This window comes from Oryctolagus cuniculus, chromosome 4, assembly GCF_051225735.1.
Source record: "Oryctolagus cuniculus isolate XC-2025 breed Fujian yellow rabbit chromosome 4, ASM5122573v1, whole genome shotgun sequence".
Classification (NCBI taxonomy): domain Eukaryota; kingdom Metazoa; phylum Chordata; class Mammalia; order Lagomorpha; family Leporidae; genus Oryctolagus; species Oryctolagus cuniculus.
In genome coordinates this window covers 76,095,538-76,114,756 of record NC_142870.1, presented here as the reverse complement: position 1 = coordinate 76,114,756, position 19,219 = coordinate 76,095,538, and the positions used below count along the sequence as shown (strand labels likewise).

Genomic DNA, 19,219 nt, shown 5'->3' with positions numbered 1-19,219 from the left:
ATAAACCGACACCTCACAAAGTTTTCCATCTGGGAAGAGTAGGAAATCTGTTCTCCATCTCTGTAAGAGCCAAAGGTATCCACACATAGTCTTTAAAAAAAAATCAAGGGAGAGGCAGGCATTCAGTTCTGTGGTTAAGACACTGCTTTGGATGCCAATGTCCCAAACTGAAATATCTGGGTTCCAGTCCCGACTTTCTTCTAATTCCAGTTTACTGCTAATCTGTACCCTAGAGGCAGCAGGTGATGGCCCAAGTACTTGGGTCCCTGCTACTTGAGTTCCTAACTCCTGGCTTCAGCCTGGCCCAGCCTTGACTTTGACTTAGGAAGTGTACCAACAGACAGAAGATATCTCTATCTCTGTCTCTCTGCCTTTCAGATACATAATAAAAATTTAAAGAATCTAGAGAGAAGTGGGACACTAAATGACATTTATCTTAAGGATTAAAGATAGTTGATAACATACATCCTATTGAAAAGAGACTATGCTCATTTATAATTAGGATTAACTATATCCTTTTAACTCATGCTTGAAAGCCTAGCCCTAAATAAATTTCTACACATAAATCTGAGATGTTGAGGTAGGCTTTTGGCACAGAGGTTATGACACAGATTGGGATGCCCATATCCCATATAAGAGTTCCTGGTTCAAGTCCTGGCTCTTCATTTCCGATGAAACCTTCTGCTAATGTGCATCTTAGAAGGTAGCTGATAATGGCTCTAATACTTGGGTCCCTACCAACCACATGAGAGACCCAGACTGAATTCCTGGATCTTAGTTTTGGCCTAACCTAGCAGGCATTTGGAAAATAAACCAAAGATTCTCTCTCTCTCTCTCAATGCCTTTCAAATAAAAGAAAGAAATTTACCTTAAGAAAACTTTCAAAAAAAAGAGAGAGAAAATTTTATTTTCCTGATGATTTCATGAATACCTTTGACTTTTTTTCCTCTCATAAAAACGCTGTTATATTAACACATTTGGTTTCTAAAGCAATACTCTACCTGATGTCACATCTTTGCCTCGAAACCAAGAACTGGGAATTGCACAGGCATCCTTGCTCTTGACTTCCTTCTCATCTTGGTTCATTCCTCTGTGAGGCTGAAACTCTGTTTTGTTTGTGTATCACATAGCTTTGTATAGACTAAATGAGTATTAAATGATAAATTCTAGCACACAATAATATTTCATAACTAAAGAGTTTTCTTGATAAAATGTTGGAGAATTAGCTTTAAATAAGTTTGCATGTCAGGGAAGCAAAAGGTATAAAGCACTTTCCAAGGTTGTTTTTGATGTGGTTTACCTCTATTGCTATGGTTTGAACGTGTCCCCTTCTAAGTTCATGTCGTAACACAATCCTTGCCATGCTGGTATTAAGAGGTGGGGCCTTTTAGGGTGGGAGTGAGACACCAGAGCTCCAGCACCTTATGACAGAGCTGGAGGGAAAAACTACCTACAGTCCTTTTAGCTCTTGCACCTTCCACCGTGTGTTCCTCCCTCCTGTCAAGTGTGGGTACAGTAGGAGAGCCCTCCCCAGACTCCAAACACTAGCACCTTGACCTTGGACTTGCTGTCAGAACTGTGACAAATAATTTACACCATTTATAAATTACCTAGTCTGTCTATTTTGTTATAGCAAGACAGATTAAGACACTTTACATTATAAAATACATTGTACACATACATATAAACATATGTAACCTATCAGTAACAAAAGTTACAACCAAAAAATAATTTAACTTCAAGATGCCTCATGCTTTGGTTATTTCCCTTTCTTTTCTTTCATTTTTAAAAATGCTACTAGATAATATTATACCTTTTAACAGTTTGTGGTCCACAGTGTGAAAAATATTGACTTATGAAAGCTATGTTCTAGAAGCAAATATGGAGGCAAACAGTAACTACAAAATACTGAAAAAAGTTTTAAAATAATACTTACGCGGCTGTTGCAAAAACAACATTTGATGACATATGTTGAAGAAATGGAAGGAAAGGCCTAGAGGAAAGGAAAACAGAATTGTTTGTCACTTTTCCACTGGGAGCACTCTAAGCTCTCTTCCAACTCTAATATTTGTCCCATAAAATCAATAAGCACAAGTATCCCATATATCAGCAATACTCAAACTTTGGCATAAACAAAAACACTAGGGGTGGGTAAGTTCCTATTTAAAATGCCCAAGTGTGGCTCAGAGATTTGGTCAAAACAGATCTGAGTTGATGGATCTGCACTTACTCCAGTATTTTCGCTGCAGATGAAGATCAAGCCACACTCTAAGACACAGTACCCTATATTTGGGCTACAGCTGGCCATGAATTCCCCAGCAACTTCTCAAGTTCCCTGAAATTCTCAAAGGTCTAGGAATTGAATATGCTATAGTTAAGAAAAATATAGTTTAAGAAAAATTAGCATCCCAAAATTCTCCTAAGGAGGCCGCTTATAAATAATAATGTCGATTAGGGGCCATATATGACACCTGCATCCCATATGAGCACTGGTTTGAGTCCCAGCTTCTACACTTATGTCTGTCCTCCCTCTAACTCTGCCTTTCAAGTAAATAAATAAACCTTTAAACAGTATGTATACATATAAGTAGGAATAATGTAGATTAGAAGTTTACATTGTCAAGAAGCTTAGATAGATATAGCATCAAGCTTACCTTCTCAATTCAGGTAAGGCCTTTAGTAAATCCCCTTCTTAATTTTATCTGAACATGTGATTATCACATGAGTGTTAATCACAAATGAAATAAATGGTTTTGGTGACATTCACACAAAGAGAGCAGAAGTCGCCCATTTAGATACTTTCAACAATTTCCCCAGCATTAGTATGACTTCACGATATCCCTGCTGTGTCTCACTTCATCTGATGACTTCTTTTCCTTCTCAAACGTGCATTCTCAGTTTTAAACCGTGCCTCTGAAGTCAGACGGGCTTTGTAAGACTCCCAGTTCTGCCACTGGCTGGCTTACGTGGCCTTGACAAATCCACTTCTCCTGACTGTCTCAGCCTCATTTTTGGTAAAATGGGGATAATATAGGAGAAAGTCTTCAACAAGTTCATGGAAAATGTGTATTATAAAAAAAAAAGGATGAATTTCAAAAATTTTTGCACCAAAATAAACTTACCTCTCAATTTTATTTTTCATGAACTTTTTGAAATACCCACTTATAGCTTACATTTCTGTTGTGAAGATCTGACAAAGCATATTTAAAGCTCTTAAAATGGTGCCTGGCACAGTGTATGTACTTAAGCATTTTAGCTTTTATCATAATCATTCAGAGGTTCTCTAATATTATCAGGGCTCAATTGCTCATTGATAACTACTTTCTACCTGTCAAAGTATTTATAACGATTCTTTCCAGTAACATCAGGATCCTCACAAGCTTCTTTAGGCATCTGGAAAGAAGTATCCATTCTAAAAAAAGAAGCAGAAAAATATTATTCAAGTCTAAAACATCATCTCCACATAAGATTTCTAATCATTACTTCCATGACTATAAAGCAGATACACAAAGTGTCTTACACTGAGTGAAATATTCTCTTACATGCACCTGTCCTGCTTCTTACACTGAATACCACTTTCTCTAAGCCAGTAAACCAGGATCCAGTAAGAAATGTGAGTAAAGTATAGATTTATGAAATACCTCATACACAAATGCCCAATTTTAATTAAAAGCATATGAGAATAAAAAAGTTTTTTTTTCTTTTTATTTATTTTTTGACAGGCAGAGTGGACAGTGAGAGAGAGAGACAGAGAGAAAGGTCTTCCTTTGCCATTGGTTCACCCTCCAATGGCCGCTGCGGCCGGCGCACCGCACAGATCCGATGGCAGGAGCCAGGTGCTTCTCCTGGTCTCCCATGGGGTGCAGGGCCCAAGTACTTGGGCCATCCTCCACTGCACTCCCTGGCCACAGCAGAGAGCTGGCCTGGAAGAGGGGCAACCGGGACAGAATCCGGCGCCCCAACCGGGACTAGAACCCGGTGTGCCGGCGCCACAAGGCGGAGGATTAGCCTAGTGAGCCGTGGCGCCGGCCACGAGAATAAAAAAGTTTTAAAAGAGAATCTTTAATGTCAAGACTGAAACATATGATTATTTTTTAATATAGTAAATGTGAACTTTAATTAACATAAGGATTTCCAAAGACTCATCTTTAAAGGTACTTTGCTTGTAAGAGTCCAAAAAATATTTTTGATACTAGCAGAGAACAGCACTTATAATTTCTAAGATGGATCAAAGGACAAACAAATTCAGTCTTCCTTACCCAGGTGACAAGTATCATTTAATACAGCTGTTCACACCAACCCTCTGAGACCATCTACTAATAATCAGACTACAACTGCTGCTCCTGAATCAAGCTTGTTTGCAACAAGAGGTTTAGAGAGAGAATTTGGCCTAGGTGTAACATCTCAGCGCTACATTTTTCAGTCATGCAGAATAAATAAATAAAAACTTTTAATAAGAAAAACATATTCATAGAAAACGTGAGTCGCTTTAGGAGCAGAATCTGCCCAACACTTACGCGGCAAGCTGCCGGAGCGCTTCTCTGCGTTTCTCCTCATGTCCCTTCCACTCCCGACTGATGAATGGTGGGACAGGATCTGATTTGCTCCAATACAGAGAATATCTTGGATAATGGTTCAGGTTACTGAACATGGTTCTAAACCTGGGAATTTTTCTCTAATGTTAGAAAACGGAAGCAAGGAGGAAAAGAACAAACTTATGCCATCAGATTTTCTAAAGCATTCCAATTATATGATAATTATTTTACATTAAAAGGTATAAAACAACATATATAGGGGCTGGTATTGTGGTTTAGTAGGTAAGGCTGCCACCTACAATACCATCATCCCACATGGGTACTAATTCAAGTCCTGGCTGCTCCACTTCCAGTTCAGCTCCATGCTGATGGCCTGGGAAAGCAGTGAAAGATGGCCCAAGTGTTCAGGTCCCTGTACCCCTGTGGGAGACCTAGAAGAAGCTCCTGGATCCTGGCTTTACCCTGACCCACCCATCTGTTGCGGCCATTTGGGGAGTAAACCAGAGGATGGAATATCTCTCTCTCCCACTCCCTCTCTCTCTTTGTAACTCTTTCAAACACATAAATAAATCTATAAAGAAAAAGCAACATATATAGCATAGGTAGGAAGAGGGCTTATTGGTATACATAGAATATTTCTAAAAAGAATGTAAAAAAAAACTAATGATAATGACCGTTTATGTGTTGCAGATAGGGCTAGAATGTACTTCATACCATATATGTTTTTATACACTTGAATTCTTTTAACACAAGCATATATTACTTTTCCCACTGAAATAAATTAGTGTATGGGCCCTCAACTCAGTATTAGTTAATTAACCCTCACAATGGGTCACAAGTAGTAAGATACCTTGCCCCCTAGTAATCATGGTAAAATAATTCCTGCAGAACCTAAAATCCAGAGATTTGGTGATTAGTCAATCCAATCAGTGCAGTTAGCCAAACTAGTTAGTTGCTTTAGTTGAATTAGACGCACCAGTCTGCTTCGAAGCACAGTGGCTTGGATATTTGCTTGTGTGTGTTCTTTCTCACTTGACACAATAAACAATGGATCTGCAAAACAGACAAAAGGAAGTCACATAGGGATAGAACACATCTACTCCTAAGCTGAGACTAATGGCAAAGCAATACAGCTTAACTGGAACACAGATTAGAAAGTCTAGACATTGCCTAACCAGTCAGAACCTCAAGACCTTGTGACTCTACCCCACCTACCAGTAACAGTCTGCCAAACGCATTTCTTTTCTGCGTATTCCAAGTTAGCTTATGGAACTGGAATGTATAGAGAAGCCTAGCATGTTCTCAAGCACAGTACTCTAAACACACTCTCTTCTCACCTATGAACATACGTTTTTCTGGATCTAGGTAGCCTAAGAAATCCTTCCAGAGAAAAGATTCTGTGTAAGTGCACTATGCCCAATCGCAAGCGAGAGAAACAATAAGTTTAGGCACTCTCTCCCATGTTCAGTACATTGGGAAGGAGCAACAGCATTAGCCCTAAGAACTAATAAATGTGGTAAAAAATATCTAATAAGAGACATTTATTCTCTGCCAAGAGATAAAGGCGACCAGCTCTCTTCAGAGTAAGTCTATTTTTACCACACAAAGGCCATTTAGTGGAAGCAGACATGTGATACCCATCAAGGTTGAAAGGCTGCACAAGATGCAGGCTCTCTTAATGCTTTAATCCAACAAATAGTTAATTGACAAGCCCTAAGCACATGCAATACAATTTCAAAAATTGTTTGCACAAGAATAAACTTATCTTTTAATTCCATTTTCCACAAACATAGCACCTTTATGCTATGTTCTACGTGAATAGAATAGAATACATCAACAAAGAGGTAACAATCCCCAACTTCATGGGATGTAGGTAATAAACATCCATCATTATAAATTATACCTTATAAGTTATACAATAAAATTATATAATATGTTATCCAAGGCCAGTTAACTCATTGGTTAGCCAACAACCAATCTTATTTCTCATTTAAATTTTCAGCTAAGATACAAAGAGACTCCATTCAATTGGTGGAGAGTCTCAGTGTTAAAAGGTCATACGGATTGCCACCCTAGTCCTTGTCATGGTAGGAAAAATCCATACACAAGTAGCTTTCCATCAGATTTAAGAAGGAAACATGTAACATGCACAGCAAGAAGCCTAGGGTTGCCAAATAAAATTCAGATAAGTAATGAATGACATTTTAGTATTTGCATGGGATGAAAAATTTATACTAAAATTATATTTGTTTTTTGTTTGTTTTTTAACAAGCAGAGTGGACAGTGAGAGAGAGACAGAGAGAAAGGTCTTCCTTTGCCGTTGGTTCACCCTCCAATGGCCGCCGCGGCCGGCGCACCGCGCTGATCCGAAGGCAGGAGCCAGGTGCTTCTCCTGGTCTCCCATGGGGTGCAGGGCCCAAGTACTTGGACCATCCTCCACTGCACTCCCTGGCCACAGCAGAGAGCTGGCCTGGAAGAGGGGCAACCGGGACAGAATCCGGTGCCCCGACCGGGACTAGAACCCGGTGTGCCAGCGCCGCTAGGTGGAGGATTAGCCTAGTGAGCCGCGGCGCTGGCTGTATTTGTTGTTTATCTCAAATTCCTATTTAACTGTGCACCCTGTATTTTTATTTGGTAAATCCTGCAACCCTACCAAGTCAAAAAAACAAACAAACAAACAACTATAAAATGCAAACAAGAGAGCAGAGGAGTGCAGTATTGCAGTATCTTAGCTCTAGGCTTTCCTGGTTACCCTTTGCTTCCTGAGCATGAACGGCTGTGAGACCTCTGTTTTATTGCAACAACCCAGACTTTCCTTTAACCTATTCTGGGAGGATTTCTGTTCTCTGAAAGGGACAGGGAAACACGTATCAATCTCTCTGTAGAAGAGATGCTTAGGGATAAAAGAAACAACAAGGGAAAATGCTTCATCCATCCTTACCGAAGATGTTTATCCCCATTCCCAAATTACCTTTGAAAAAAACACGGTGATACATTTACAGGAACTTACTAAATGCATTCCATATCATGAAACCAAGAGTGATTAAAGAAAACCACTGGCCAGAATATGAAAGCAATCGTTACACAATGCACCATGAAGGAAATGGCCCTCTAGAGTTCCACCGAAGAGATTGGGAGTCCCTGATGTGACACCACGTGGTTGAAAGTAATTTAAGATTCAGGTGAAGAGCCTGGGGCTCCTGAGTGCAAAACTGAAAAACAAAACCGTGCTTAAACTTAACCGGCTACAATCCCCATAACAGTAAACACAACAATTCAATAGACATTAAACACCCAGTGTACCAGCACTGGAAGGGGCTGCGAAGCCTACAGAAATGTATGGATAGAAACTTTAAGGTCCAGAAGAGATAGGACATAAACGGACAAGCAAGACATTAAAATAAATTGGGCTTTATCGGTCCAAAGAAGAATCAGTGGAGCTGGTTTATAAATGATGCTCTGATAGATAAAAATAAATTTTAAGGAGAACAAACAGACAGATAAACTGGCACTTTCTTCACCTAGACTGCCACCTGTGGAGTTGCCCAGAGAATGAGCGCAGTGTGAACGTGGGAACACGGAATGAATCTCCAAGTTTTAAAATCACTCCCTACCAAAACGCCCGGACCAGGTGTCAGAAGATGGCTCAGGGCTGAGGAAATTACTAGAAAAACACGGTTAGGAGGACGGCGGCCCCGAGCGAGCGCAGCTCCAAGAGGCAGAGGGCGCCTGCGGCTTCAGAGGCGCCCCAGAGCTCGCGCCCACCTGGAGGGCGCAGGGCTGCCCCTAACCAACAAAAGCCCACCGCACCAAGGTCGGTGCAGGGACTCATCTGTCAAGCCGCTAGCCCGGTGCACCACCTGGAAGCCCGACCTGGTGCAGAAGTCCATACCCCAGGAGGAGGTTTCCGGAGGCCCTTACCGTACAGATAATCGTAAACCCGATTGGAGCAGAAGCGGCCCACGGCCCCTGACCTCTCCCCACATCGCGGCTGAGACACCTGCAGGTTGACCTGAGGCTCCCTGACGGTCACGACGTGGCTCATGGTGCCGCTTCTTTGCTCAGGCCAAGCGGCCGGTCTGCGAAGGAGGCCAACTGGTGCGTGCCCCGTAGCTATGGTAACCTGCGCGGCTGCGCTGGGGTCAGGGGTGGGGCGCCGGGGAGGGGCGGGGCCCGAGCGCAGTGGGTGGGAGGGAGGAGAGAGAAGAATAGCGGGAAGAGGAAAGATTGGCAGGCGTGGGGCGGAGCGTGGGGAGGAGGGAGGAGAGAGGTGGGGATGGGCGGGAAAGAGGAGGTAGCAATGGCCTAGCCTCTGGCTGTGCTTCCGAGACGGGGCGGGGAGCTGTCGGCTGGCCACCCACGTTCATGGCCAGAAGCTGGGGAAAAGGCTACTCTTCAGGAAGTCCTGCAGCAACGTGCGGGGTACAACTGGAGCTTCTTTCCGAAATCCCTGGGAAATCTCAGAGCCTCCTGAAATAGTGCTTTCATTTCGGAAAACCCCTCTGCTCAGAGCCCTGGGATTCCTGTGAGTGAGAAGGAATCCCAGTGCTTGAGTACTGGGCCTTGGCACCCATCAGGGATAAGGGGCGCTTGGTAACCGGCAGTAGCTGTTGACCGCAGGAAGCTGCCCCTGACTGAGCCCTGGGCATTAGGGCACCCGAAAGGACGCCACAGGCACGAGTCTGCTTTTGAAACCCAGCATGAGGAGGTACTTTGCTCTGAGGGGAGGAGAGAACTTCCACTTTGCTTATGGCATTGTCTAAATACTGGAGTTTGTGGATTCAAATGGCTTCCATAGCCTTGGCAGTTCATGTCAAGAGCCTCGGGTGGTCACTGACATCATACATGAGAGTGTTAATTGTTAAATTAACAGCAGGAGTCACTGTGCACTAACTTCCCATGCAGGACCTCCGTCCTCAAAGGGTTGTATTATGAGAGTTAACAGTAAAATTTGTTCTCAAAAATTTTGTTTTAGTTTATTAAGTGCAGGATATTCTCATGTCTCATAAGTTTTAGTTATGCCTAAGTGTCCAGCTCCATTGCTTGTTTTTCTTAGGTGTTTCCTTAATCAACGATAAAACTCATTCTCAAGGGCTTACTTTCTTTTAATGTAGTAAGTGGAGGATATTCTTAGGTCTCACAAGTTACAGTTATATCTAAGTGCTCACAAAAGATGTATCATTCTTGGGTACTTCTTTAAAGTTAATTAAGTTTCTAAAAAAAAAGTGAAATTAACTTTGAGGTGCAATGACTTTGAGCAGCCCTTGTCTGGACTATTGAGGAACAATTTCTTTTTTTTTCTTTTTTTTCTCGTGCAAATTGTTGAACTCTTTACCTAGTATAGAGTTGGTCTTCTGTGTGTTAAGTTAATTGAAAATGGATCTCAGTAGAGAATGGGACTGGGAATGGGAGAGTGAGGGGAAGGGGTGGGAGGGCGGTATCGTGGGAAGAATCACTACATTCCTAAAGTTGTATGTATGAAATGCATGCAGTTTGTATTCCTTAAATATAAGGTTTCTTTGAGAAGAAACAACAGCAAAACCCATCCTGGCAGAATTTAAAGAGCAGCAGACATGATTCCAGCGTTAGTAATGAACCCATCACTCAACCTTCATTTTGCCAATCTTGTTTCATCTTTCCTTCCCTCCCCCATCCCATTTGTAAAAGAAATCTCAAACATAATCTTATTTTATCTTTTTTTTATTTTATTTTTGACAGGCAGAGTGGACAGTGAGAGAGAGAGACAGAGAGAAAGGTCTTCCTTTGCCGTTGGTTCACCCTCCAATGGCCGCTGCGGCTGGCACGCTGTGGCCGGCGCACCGCGCTGATCCAATGGCAGGAGCGAGGTGCTTCTCCTGGTCTCCCATGGGGTGCAGGGCCCAAGCACTTGGGCCATCCTCCACTGCACTTCCTGGCCACAGCAGAGAGCTGGCCTGGAAGAGGGGCACCGAGACAGAATCTGGCACCCCGACCGGGACTAGAACCTGGTGTGCCGGCGCCGCAAGGTGGAGGATTAGCCTAGTGAGCCGCGGCGCCAGCCCCTTATTTTATCTTTTATCTACATGGCAAAGTGATAAAGATTTTTTTTTAAATTTTTAATCACTGTTACCTTAGCTAACAGTGATTTTCTAATACTTTGGATAATTACTACTGGGGATTCTTCTACAGAAAAAGCTTTCTCAAACCAACTCACTGATTTACTGAAATACATTGTAGAGGAAAGACTGGATAAATGCTAGATTATTTGGGGCCAGTGCTGTGGCGCATTGGGTAAACGCCCTGGCCTGGAGTGCCGGCATCCCATGTGGGCGCTGGTTCGAGACCCGACTGCTCCACTTCTGATCCAGCTTTCTGCTATGGCCTGGGAAAGCAGTGGAAGATGGCCCAAGTCCTTGGGCCCCTGCACCCATGTGGGGGACCCAGAGGAAGCTGCTGGCTCCCGGCTTCAGATCCAGGATCAGCAAAGCTCCAGCCATTGCAGCCAATTGCGATGTGAACCAGCAGATGGAAGACTTCTCTCTCTCTGCCACTCCTCTCTCTGTGTAACTCTTTCAAATAAATAAATCTTTTTTTAAAATGCTAGATTCTTTATTAAATTTCAGAGAAATAAGTTGGGGCCAGAGCAAACTCCAATGTTAACCACACCAAGTTGTTTGTTTGTTTAGTATCATTATGAATTCATGCATTTTTTACATACCTGATGTTTTAATCTGTTATGTTCATTATTCTTTATGATGTTTAAATTATCTCATGAGGCTAGTAGCACCCCTTAGAGTTGGCTTTTTTGGGGCCGGCGTTGTGCCGTAGCAGGTAAAGCTGCCACCTTAAGTACCAACATCCCATATGGGTGCCGGTTCAAGTCCCAGCTGCTCTACTTCGGATCCAGCTCTCTGCTATGGCCTGGGAAAGCAGTAAAAGATGGCCCAAGTCCTTGGGCCCCTGCACCTACGTGGGAGACCTGGAGGAAGCTGCTGCCTGCTGGCTTCAGATCAGCACAGCTCCTGCTGTCACAGCCAATTAGGGAGTGAACCAGTGGATGGAAGACCTCTCTCTCTGCCTCTCCTTCTCTCTCTGTGTAACTCTGACGTTCAAATAAATTTTAAAAATTTAAAAAAAAAAAAAAGTAGGCTGAACTTGTCCTTAAAAAAAAAAAAAAAAAAAGAGTTGGCTTCTTCATCACTTTCATGTGACTCACAGATACTTCCCTAATAAGCTCCCTGGCCTTGCGACTCCTTTGGCACACACCCTGGTTTTAACTCATTGTTGCTTCTGAACTTTTGCTTAAGAAAACTCCTTTCCCTAAAATGCCTTTTCCTGTTTATGTCCCCGACAAAGATTCTTCGCTTAGCTAAACTTTAGTCTGGCTCCTAAACCTTTCTATGTTCTTTCTTTCTTTTTAAAGGTTTATTTATTTATTTGAGAGGTAGAGGTAGAGAGAAGGGGAGAGACAGAGAGGTCTTCCATCTGCTGGTTCACTCCCCAAGTGACTGCAATGGCCAGGGCTGGGCCCATCTGAAGCTGAGATACGAGTTTTTCTAGGTCTCCCACACTGGTACAGGGGCTGCTGCTTTCCCAGGCCACAGCAGAGGTGGATCAGAAGTGGAGCAGCCAGGACTGGAACCCATGCCCATATAGGATGCGGATACCACAGGCAGAAGCTTAGCACACTCTGCCACAGCGCTGGCTTCTCTATATTCTTTCTTATAAAATCCAACTTTAGCAAAGAACCCTGCCAAGTCAGTCTGACAAAAGCCTACCCTCTTCCCATCCTTTATTTATTGGATTACACTCATATACAGGAAGAATACTGTCAGGTCCCTTTAGCTAGAATCCCCCTCATCCCTGAATGTTCCCTCTTAGTAATTTCCCATCCAGTGACCTCCTTGGCTGTATGTTCCGACTTACCCATGCTTGCATTTGGCATTGATCCCAGCCTGTCTCCACTGCAAGAGCTGGTTGCAGTGGTCTTTATGCATATCTCACTGGTCCCAGATACAATCTGCCTTACCCTGCTTTACAAGTACCTCTGAATAACTTTTTTTAATATAATGCTGCCAACTAATATAAGCATCCTGCAACACTTGGCTCCAACTTTGCCATCTTTATGCATTTTCTTCAGGGTCCCCAAATAGAGTACAATGTCGTTCGTTCTTCGAATGCTATAGCGCCAATACGGTGGACCACTGTGTATAGTAATTGTTTGCAACTCTGTTCTCCCTAAGGTTGAGTTCACTGAAGACACAAGACTGCATATGGTCACTTTTTTTTTTTTAAATCTCTGAAGTACCCAGTACATTAATAAAATGACTACCATATGTATAAAACCATACATTTGTTAAACAAATACACTGAGTGTTTACTAAATGATGGGTGCCGACTTCAGGGTTTACTAAAATCTATGAGCAAACAAAGAACAGATGTATGGCTAAAATAGGAATGACTGTTAAAGATGTGATTTATATACTTATACCCTTCTGAGAAAATTTGTATAGGATTCTGAGGAAAGCAGATACAGAAACAAAATACAGTGTTCTAATGTCTATTTCTCTGTCTGTGGGTAGAGCTACATTTCTCAGCGCCTCCCTTCCGTTTTTCCTTCTTAGAATGCTCCTCACTCACACCCTGTCTTCTCACAGTTGGCTCCTCATCATTTGAGGTCAACTGGATTGGCATCTCCTCAGACAGACATTTCCACTGTCAGACAAATTATCTGAGGTAGCCAACAGCTAATGCCTCCCTTCTCCTGCCATCAGAAACACATCTAGAGTCACTATGATATTGCCTTGATTTATTTTTATAGCACTGAAATGTTCTTTTTAAAAATCTATTTATTTATTTTGTTTCCTTCCACTTGAAGTAAACTTTGTGAGACCAGAGAGCTCAGTGTGCTACTCACCCTGAATCCATCCACAGTTCTTAGGTCAGCAGCTGGCACAAAGCAAGTGCTAAAGAAGAAATCATTTGAATGAACTGATCTGCTTAACCTTTTGGCCAGTCATCTGTCTGCCATCATTGGTCCTCACTTCTATCTCACTGCCAGTTTCATATCTCCATGATCTCTAGGATGTTCCATACCAAGTGCGCATTGGTTAGTCAAATGCAATACATTCTGAGTAAAATACTAGGACAGTATTAACTGTATGAACTTTTAAAAAATGTATTGATTTTAATGGAGGAAGGTGGGGAGAGAGAGAGATAGCTCCTACCCACTGAGTTCACTCCCCAAATGCCTGTAATGGCCAGGGCTGGGCCAGGCTAAAGCCAGGCACTGGAAATTCAATCCAGGTATCCAATCAGGATGGCAGGATTCTAATCATTTGAGCCATCAGCACGGCCTCCTCCCAGGGTGTGCATTAGTAGGAAGCTGGAATCGAGAGCAGAGCCAGGACTCAAACCCAGGCACTCCAGTAAGGACTGTGGACACCCTAACTACTAGACCAGACACCGGCCCTGTGTGAGTTTTGAAATCAGATTTCCTAGATTTGAATCCTGTTCTAAAACTTAAAATTTGTATGTTCCTTAGTTAATCATTTAGTATCCATGTGCATCTGGTTCCTCATTACTAAAAAGGTGACATATTACAGTAGTCTCAGGGAAGATTATAGGAGATAATACCCACAAAAGACTTGTAAAGGAATATGGTAGATAGTAAGTGCCTTCAAAATGTTAGATACCATTTCTCCCTAATTAAAGGCAAGGACACACATGTGAATGGTCTCATCTCTGTCTCATTTATCAGCTCCCCTTCATTTGTGGATATATTCCATGCAATCTCTGTTTTAGGTCTGTATTTTTAGATAATCAGCTGGTAGTGGACAGACATTTATGGTGGCCCCAGGAACTCAGCCTCCTGGTGGTTCATGCTTTTATTTGATTTTGAGCATTGTGATTTGCTATTAATCAATAGAATTTGCTATTAATCAAATGATGGGATATATGTACACAGTTATGTGATTCTAATACATAAGACTGTAATGCCCATTTTACTGGGTCTCTCTCTCTCTTTCTCTCTCTCTCTTTCTGTCCTTTGTTGGCTTTGAGGAAGCAATTAACCATGTTGGGGAACCGTATGTGACAAGGAACTACAGGTGGCCTCTAGGAGCTGAGAACAAATGCCAACTTACAGTCAGCTAGAAACCAAAGCCCTGAATCTGCAACTTCTGCCAAGCATCTGAGTGAGACTGGAAATGTACATTTCCCTTGTAAGAACCTCAGAGGAGACCATAATCTTGGCCAAAGTCTTGACTGCATTCTTCGAAGACTCCAATCAGAGGAGCCCCTTAAGCCAGGAGCAGATTCCTGGTCTGAAGAAACCGTGAGATGATCATGCATATTGCCATTAGTTTTGTGGTATTAGTGTTACTCAGCAATCTTAACTCTCCTTGAGTTGTTACCACAAAATACTAAAGACTGGGTGGCTTAAACAACAGATATTTATTTCCCACAGTTCTGGAGGCTGGGCCGTCTAAGATAGTCCAATTCTATTCCTGGTGAATGTTCTAGACCTTGTATAGCTACCTTCCTGCTGTGTCCCCTAAGATAATAGTGATGTCTGAACTCTTCCTCTTCTTAAAGGGCAATTATCCTATGCTGGGGGCTCCAGCCTCATGACCTCATCTAAATATAATTACCTTTCAAAGGCCCCATTTTCAAATGCCATACTTTGGGGAGTAGAGTTTCAGAATCTGAATTTTGTAAGGACACATATATTCACTCCCTAGTAACAATGGTAAATGATTAATACATGACCTTTATGAAATTGGGTTCTGCATCATTTAGTTTACTTGTATAAAAGAAACTTTGATAATGAAGACAAATTCCAATTAATAAAATTTAAGCACTTGGGCCACCCTCTGCTGCCTTCCCAGGCATATCAGCAGGGAGCTGGACTGGAAGTGGAGCATCCAGGACTCAAACTGGCATCCATATGGGTTGCGGGCTCTGCAGGCAACAGCCTCACCTGCTGTACCACAGTGCTGGCCCCAAGATTTGGGTTTTTAAAAACTCACCATCTCTTCCCGTTTAGCTTTCTTCACATCATCCTGTGGGAACTGAGGTTCAGGGAACCAACAAAAAAAAATACTGATGTTCTCCTGTTTGTGTTGTAATAAACTATTTTTCATCTGTAACTCAGAAGTTTGATGGCTGGGAACTAGAGTAAAATCTCAAATTCTTCAGAATATTTGGAAAACTATAAAAACTGTACAGAACTTATTTATCAATTCAAAACTGAAAAGTCCTTTTGACAGAGGCAGACCCGTGAGTCATATGCAAAAATCACCTTGCTTGCTTTTGTTAGACTATCTGAAGTCTACCACCTAGTAACTACAGAGGAGAATTTAGACCTGTAATTCTTTTCTCTCAACATATGGTGTCACCCCTGCCCCACTAACTCCAGCTGCGCATGCTTAACTTGGTCAAGTCTCTACACTTGGGTTCAGTTAGGCATGAAAAATGAAAAAATGGTTAAAATCCTTTTTAAAAAAGATTTATTTCTTTTGAAAGGTAAATTTACAGACAGATAGGGAGAGATAAAGAGAGAGACATCCTCTATCCACTGGTTCGCTCCCCAAAGGGCTGCAATGAGCAGTGTTGGGCCAGGCCAAATTCAAGAGTAGGAAATTCACTGGGGTATCCCACAGGGGTGACAAGGGTCCAAGGACTTGGGCCATCTTCTGCTGCTTTCCCAGGCACATTAGCAGGGAACTGGATCAAAACTGAAGCAGCTGGGTTTTGAACTTGTGTCCACATGGAATGCCAACATGGCAGGAAGTGGCTGAACCCACTATGCCACCACACCAGTCCCTAAAAATACCTTTATCGTGGAAGATTTTACAAAGTATTTCCTTAGTTGTTCCTTGTTATATTGCCAGGGCTGTTACTTTATTCATAAAATGGCTGTTTGGTGCCATTGGTAGCTAATGTTCTCATTTAGTACCTTTAGCTTGGTGGTTAAGATGCCAGCTGGGACACCCACATCCCCTCTTGGAGTGCCTGGGTCTGAGTCCTGGCTCTGCTCCTGATTGCAGCTTCCTTCTAATATGTACCCTAGAAGGCAGCAAGTGATGGTTCAACCATGTGAGAGTCCTGGATGGAGTTCCTGGCTCCCAGCTCTGGTCTGGCCCAGCCTCAGCTGTTGTAATGTTGTAAGCATTTGGGGGTAAACCAGAGGAACAAGATCTCTCTCTCTCTCTCTGCCTTTCAAATCAATAAATAATTTTAAAGAGAATGTTGGGGGCTGGCACGGTGGTGACTCATGGTAAAGCCACCCCCTGCAGTGCTGGCATTCCCATATAGGCGCCAGTTTGTGTCCTGGCTGCTGCACTTCCAATCCAGCTCTCTGCCATTGCTTGGGAAAGCAGTAGAAGATGGCCCCTGTACCCACTTGGGAGACCCGGAAGAAGCTCTTGGCCCAGCTCCAGCCGTTGCGGCCAATTGGGGAGTGAACCAGTGGATGGAAGACCTCTCTCTCTCTCTGCCTCTCTTTCTCTCTGTGTGTAACTCTGACTTTCAAGTAAATAAATAAATAAATCTTTTTTTTTTTTTTAAAGAGAATGTCAGATATTTTTTTAAATGTCCACCAAAGTCACCATTTCAAGTCCTGCTGCCTATTAATTTAGCAATTGTAGCAATACCATAGAGTACCAACTCCACTTAAAAGAGTCGAGTATTGCTGGTTAAAATCAGAATTGAGAAGTTGATCTGAAACATACCAAGCAAACTAACCTTAGTTACCTCTGTAAAACAAATTGTTGAATCCCATCTTTTACTTGGTCCCATATGCCCACCTAGTTCAATTTAATTATCTCTAATGACAGCTCTCAAGAATTGTTGTATTTTCCCTGAGGAAAGTAGGTTATTTTGGCCGGTGCTGCGGCTCACTAGGCTAATCCTCCGCCTGCGGCGCTGGCACACTGGGTTCTAGTCCCGGTCGGGGCGCCGGATTCTGTCCCGGTTGCCCCTCTTCCAGGCCAGCTCTCTGCTGTGGCCCGGAAGTGCAGTGGAGGATGGCCCAAGTCCTTGGGCCCTGCACCCGCATGGGAGACCAGGAGAAGCACCTGGCTCCTGGCTTCGGATCAGCACGGTGCGCCGGCCGCAGCGCACCGGCTGCGGTGGCCATTGGAGGGTGAACCAACGGCAAAAAGGAAGACCTTTCTCTCCGTCTCTCTCTCACTGTCCACTCTGCCTCTCTGCCTGTCAAAAAAAAAAAAAAAAAAAAAAAAAAAGTAGGTTATTTAGATTTTTCATGAGGTAGAACAGGAAACAATAAATTTCATGTGTGTATTCCTACTCTTCCTTTAATGCCAAATGTAGGCCATCTCACAAGTCTAAAGACATTCAGGGTGGGAAGAAAAGTGAAGAATAAGGATAATATTAAAAAAAAAATCAGAAGTTGACCTTAAAGCTTACTTGCTCATAAATTAAAAACTAAAAGAAAAAGTAGCCCACATGTGTGGGTTAGCAGTCCCCGTCTGAAACAAGATGCAAATTAAGTAGCTGGAAATAAATGACTAAATATTCACTCATTCTTTGGTCCTTCTCTCAAGGGAAGGAGAATATTCTGTCTTGGAGAAGCAGTTGTTGAAGAGTACAAGCATCACAGTGCTCAGGAGGAAACTGAGGGTTTGTTCATTTCATGCACACAGCAGGTTAAAGGAAGTGTGCGGCGGAGACAAGGTTGCTACCCAACCTTTTTGCCTGAGGTTTGGCAATACTAGTTTACCTGCCACAAGTCACAGAGAGGGCGAGTTGTCACAGCAGTACCTGTGCTCTCTTCACTAAAGCAAAGAAGCAATAAACAAAAAGTGAGAATTTGATACAAAAAGGTACTAAGAAAACTAACCTTAGAGTTGCCCCTGAAAACAAATGGGTAAAAAGATCTTAATTGCAGAAAACCTGTTCTATCTTTTGATCTATAATCTGCATATTCAGCTTATCACAATCCTCTTAACTCCCTAAACTGTCTTAGATATTTATATATCCCCCACACACCAATAGTTTCCAAGCTAAATCGCTGAAATAGACTCATAGACACAAACATGGGTTAGGTGATACTGAAAGTTTGAATACCAAAACAGCTATTACCAGGCAGCTATTGAACAATGCTCCCAAATCCTGCTGTAAAAATCAAGTTCATTCCCTGAATGTCTTTAGTTCTCTGCAAGACAACATTCAATGACTATGTTTACCATATTGCAAATAACGTGGGCACCACTTTATTACTTTACCTAACTGAAGTCAAGAAATACCAAACAGGAGGTACTTTTCAATTTTATTAATGATGTTCAGCAAACCCATGACTGAACAATTCATAATGAAATCCATTGGCAAGGAGTTATACACACAAATCAGCTGAGGAGTTAACACCCAAGGTGGGCAGGAGAGGCATGTGGGCTTCGAGGACCTTTCTCCGCTCCCCAACCCCAACACTTGTGGATTGGATTGTGCAGATGTCTTTGCCTGATTGTTAACTAACTCTATGAAAAAAATGGTCAAGGACAACAGTAGATAGGGGACAGGAAGAAGGCAGGTGATGACCCTGAGTGAAAAGATGGGAAACCAGTGTTAGTCAAAGGAGCTGGCTTTCACTAGTGCTTTCTCTTGTTTGGCTGAGACAAGTCATTTCACCCTCTTAGGGTTCAGTTTCGATATTCGTAGCGGGTGGAAAGATTGAGAGCTCTCTT

The 19,219-nt window shown here is 42.6% G+C and overlaps 1 protein-coding gene across 4 annotated transcripts in view; it reads right to left on the bottom strand.

The window, feature by feature from the left end:
* The window catches only part of CFAP91 (cilia and flagella associated protein 91), a 61,750-nt gene extending 52,978 nt beyond the window's left edge, over nucleotides 1–8,772 (bottom strand). For all 4 annotated transcript variants that reach the window (XM_070072179.2, XM_070072182.2, XM_070072180.2 and 1 more), the window contains exons 1-5: nucleotides 8,457–8,772; nucleotides 5,512–5,588; nucleotides 4,518–4,675; nucleotides 3,329–3,412; nucleotides 1,937–1,993 (exon numbers count right to left, since the gene is read on the bottom strand). In XM_070072179.2, the coding sequence (XP_069928280.2) occupies nucleotides 1,937–1,993; nucleotides 3,329–3,412; nucleotides 4,518–4,675; nucleotides 5,512–5,588; nucleotides 8,457–8,580 (500 nt within the window). In that variant the 5' untranslated portion in view covers nucleotides 8,581–8,772. The remainder of the gene's footprint in view (nucleotides 1–1,936; nucleotides 1,994–3,328; nucleotides 3,413–4,517; nucleotides 4,676–5,511; nucleotides 5,589–8,456) is intronic.
* Nucleotides 8,773–19,219: the final 10,447 nt, after the last annotated feature.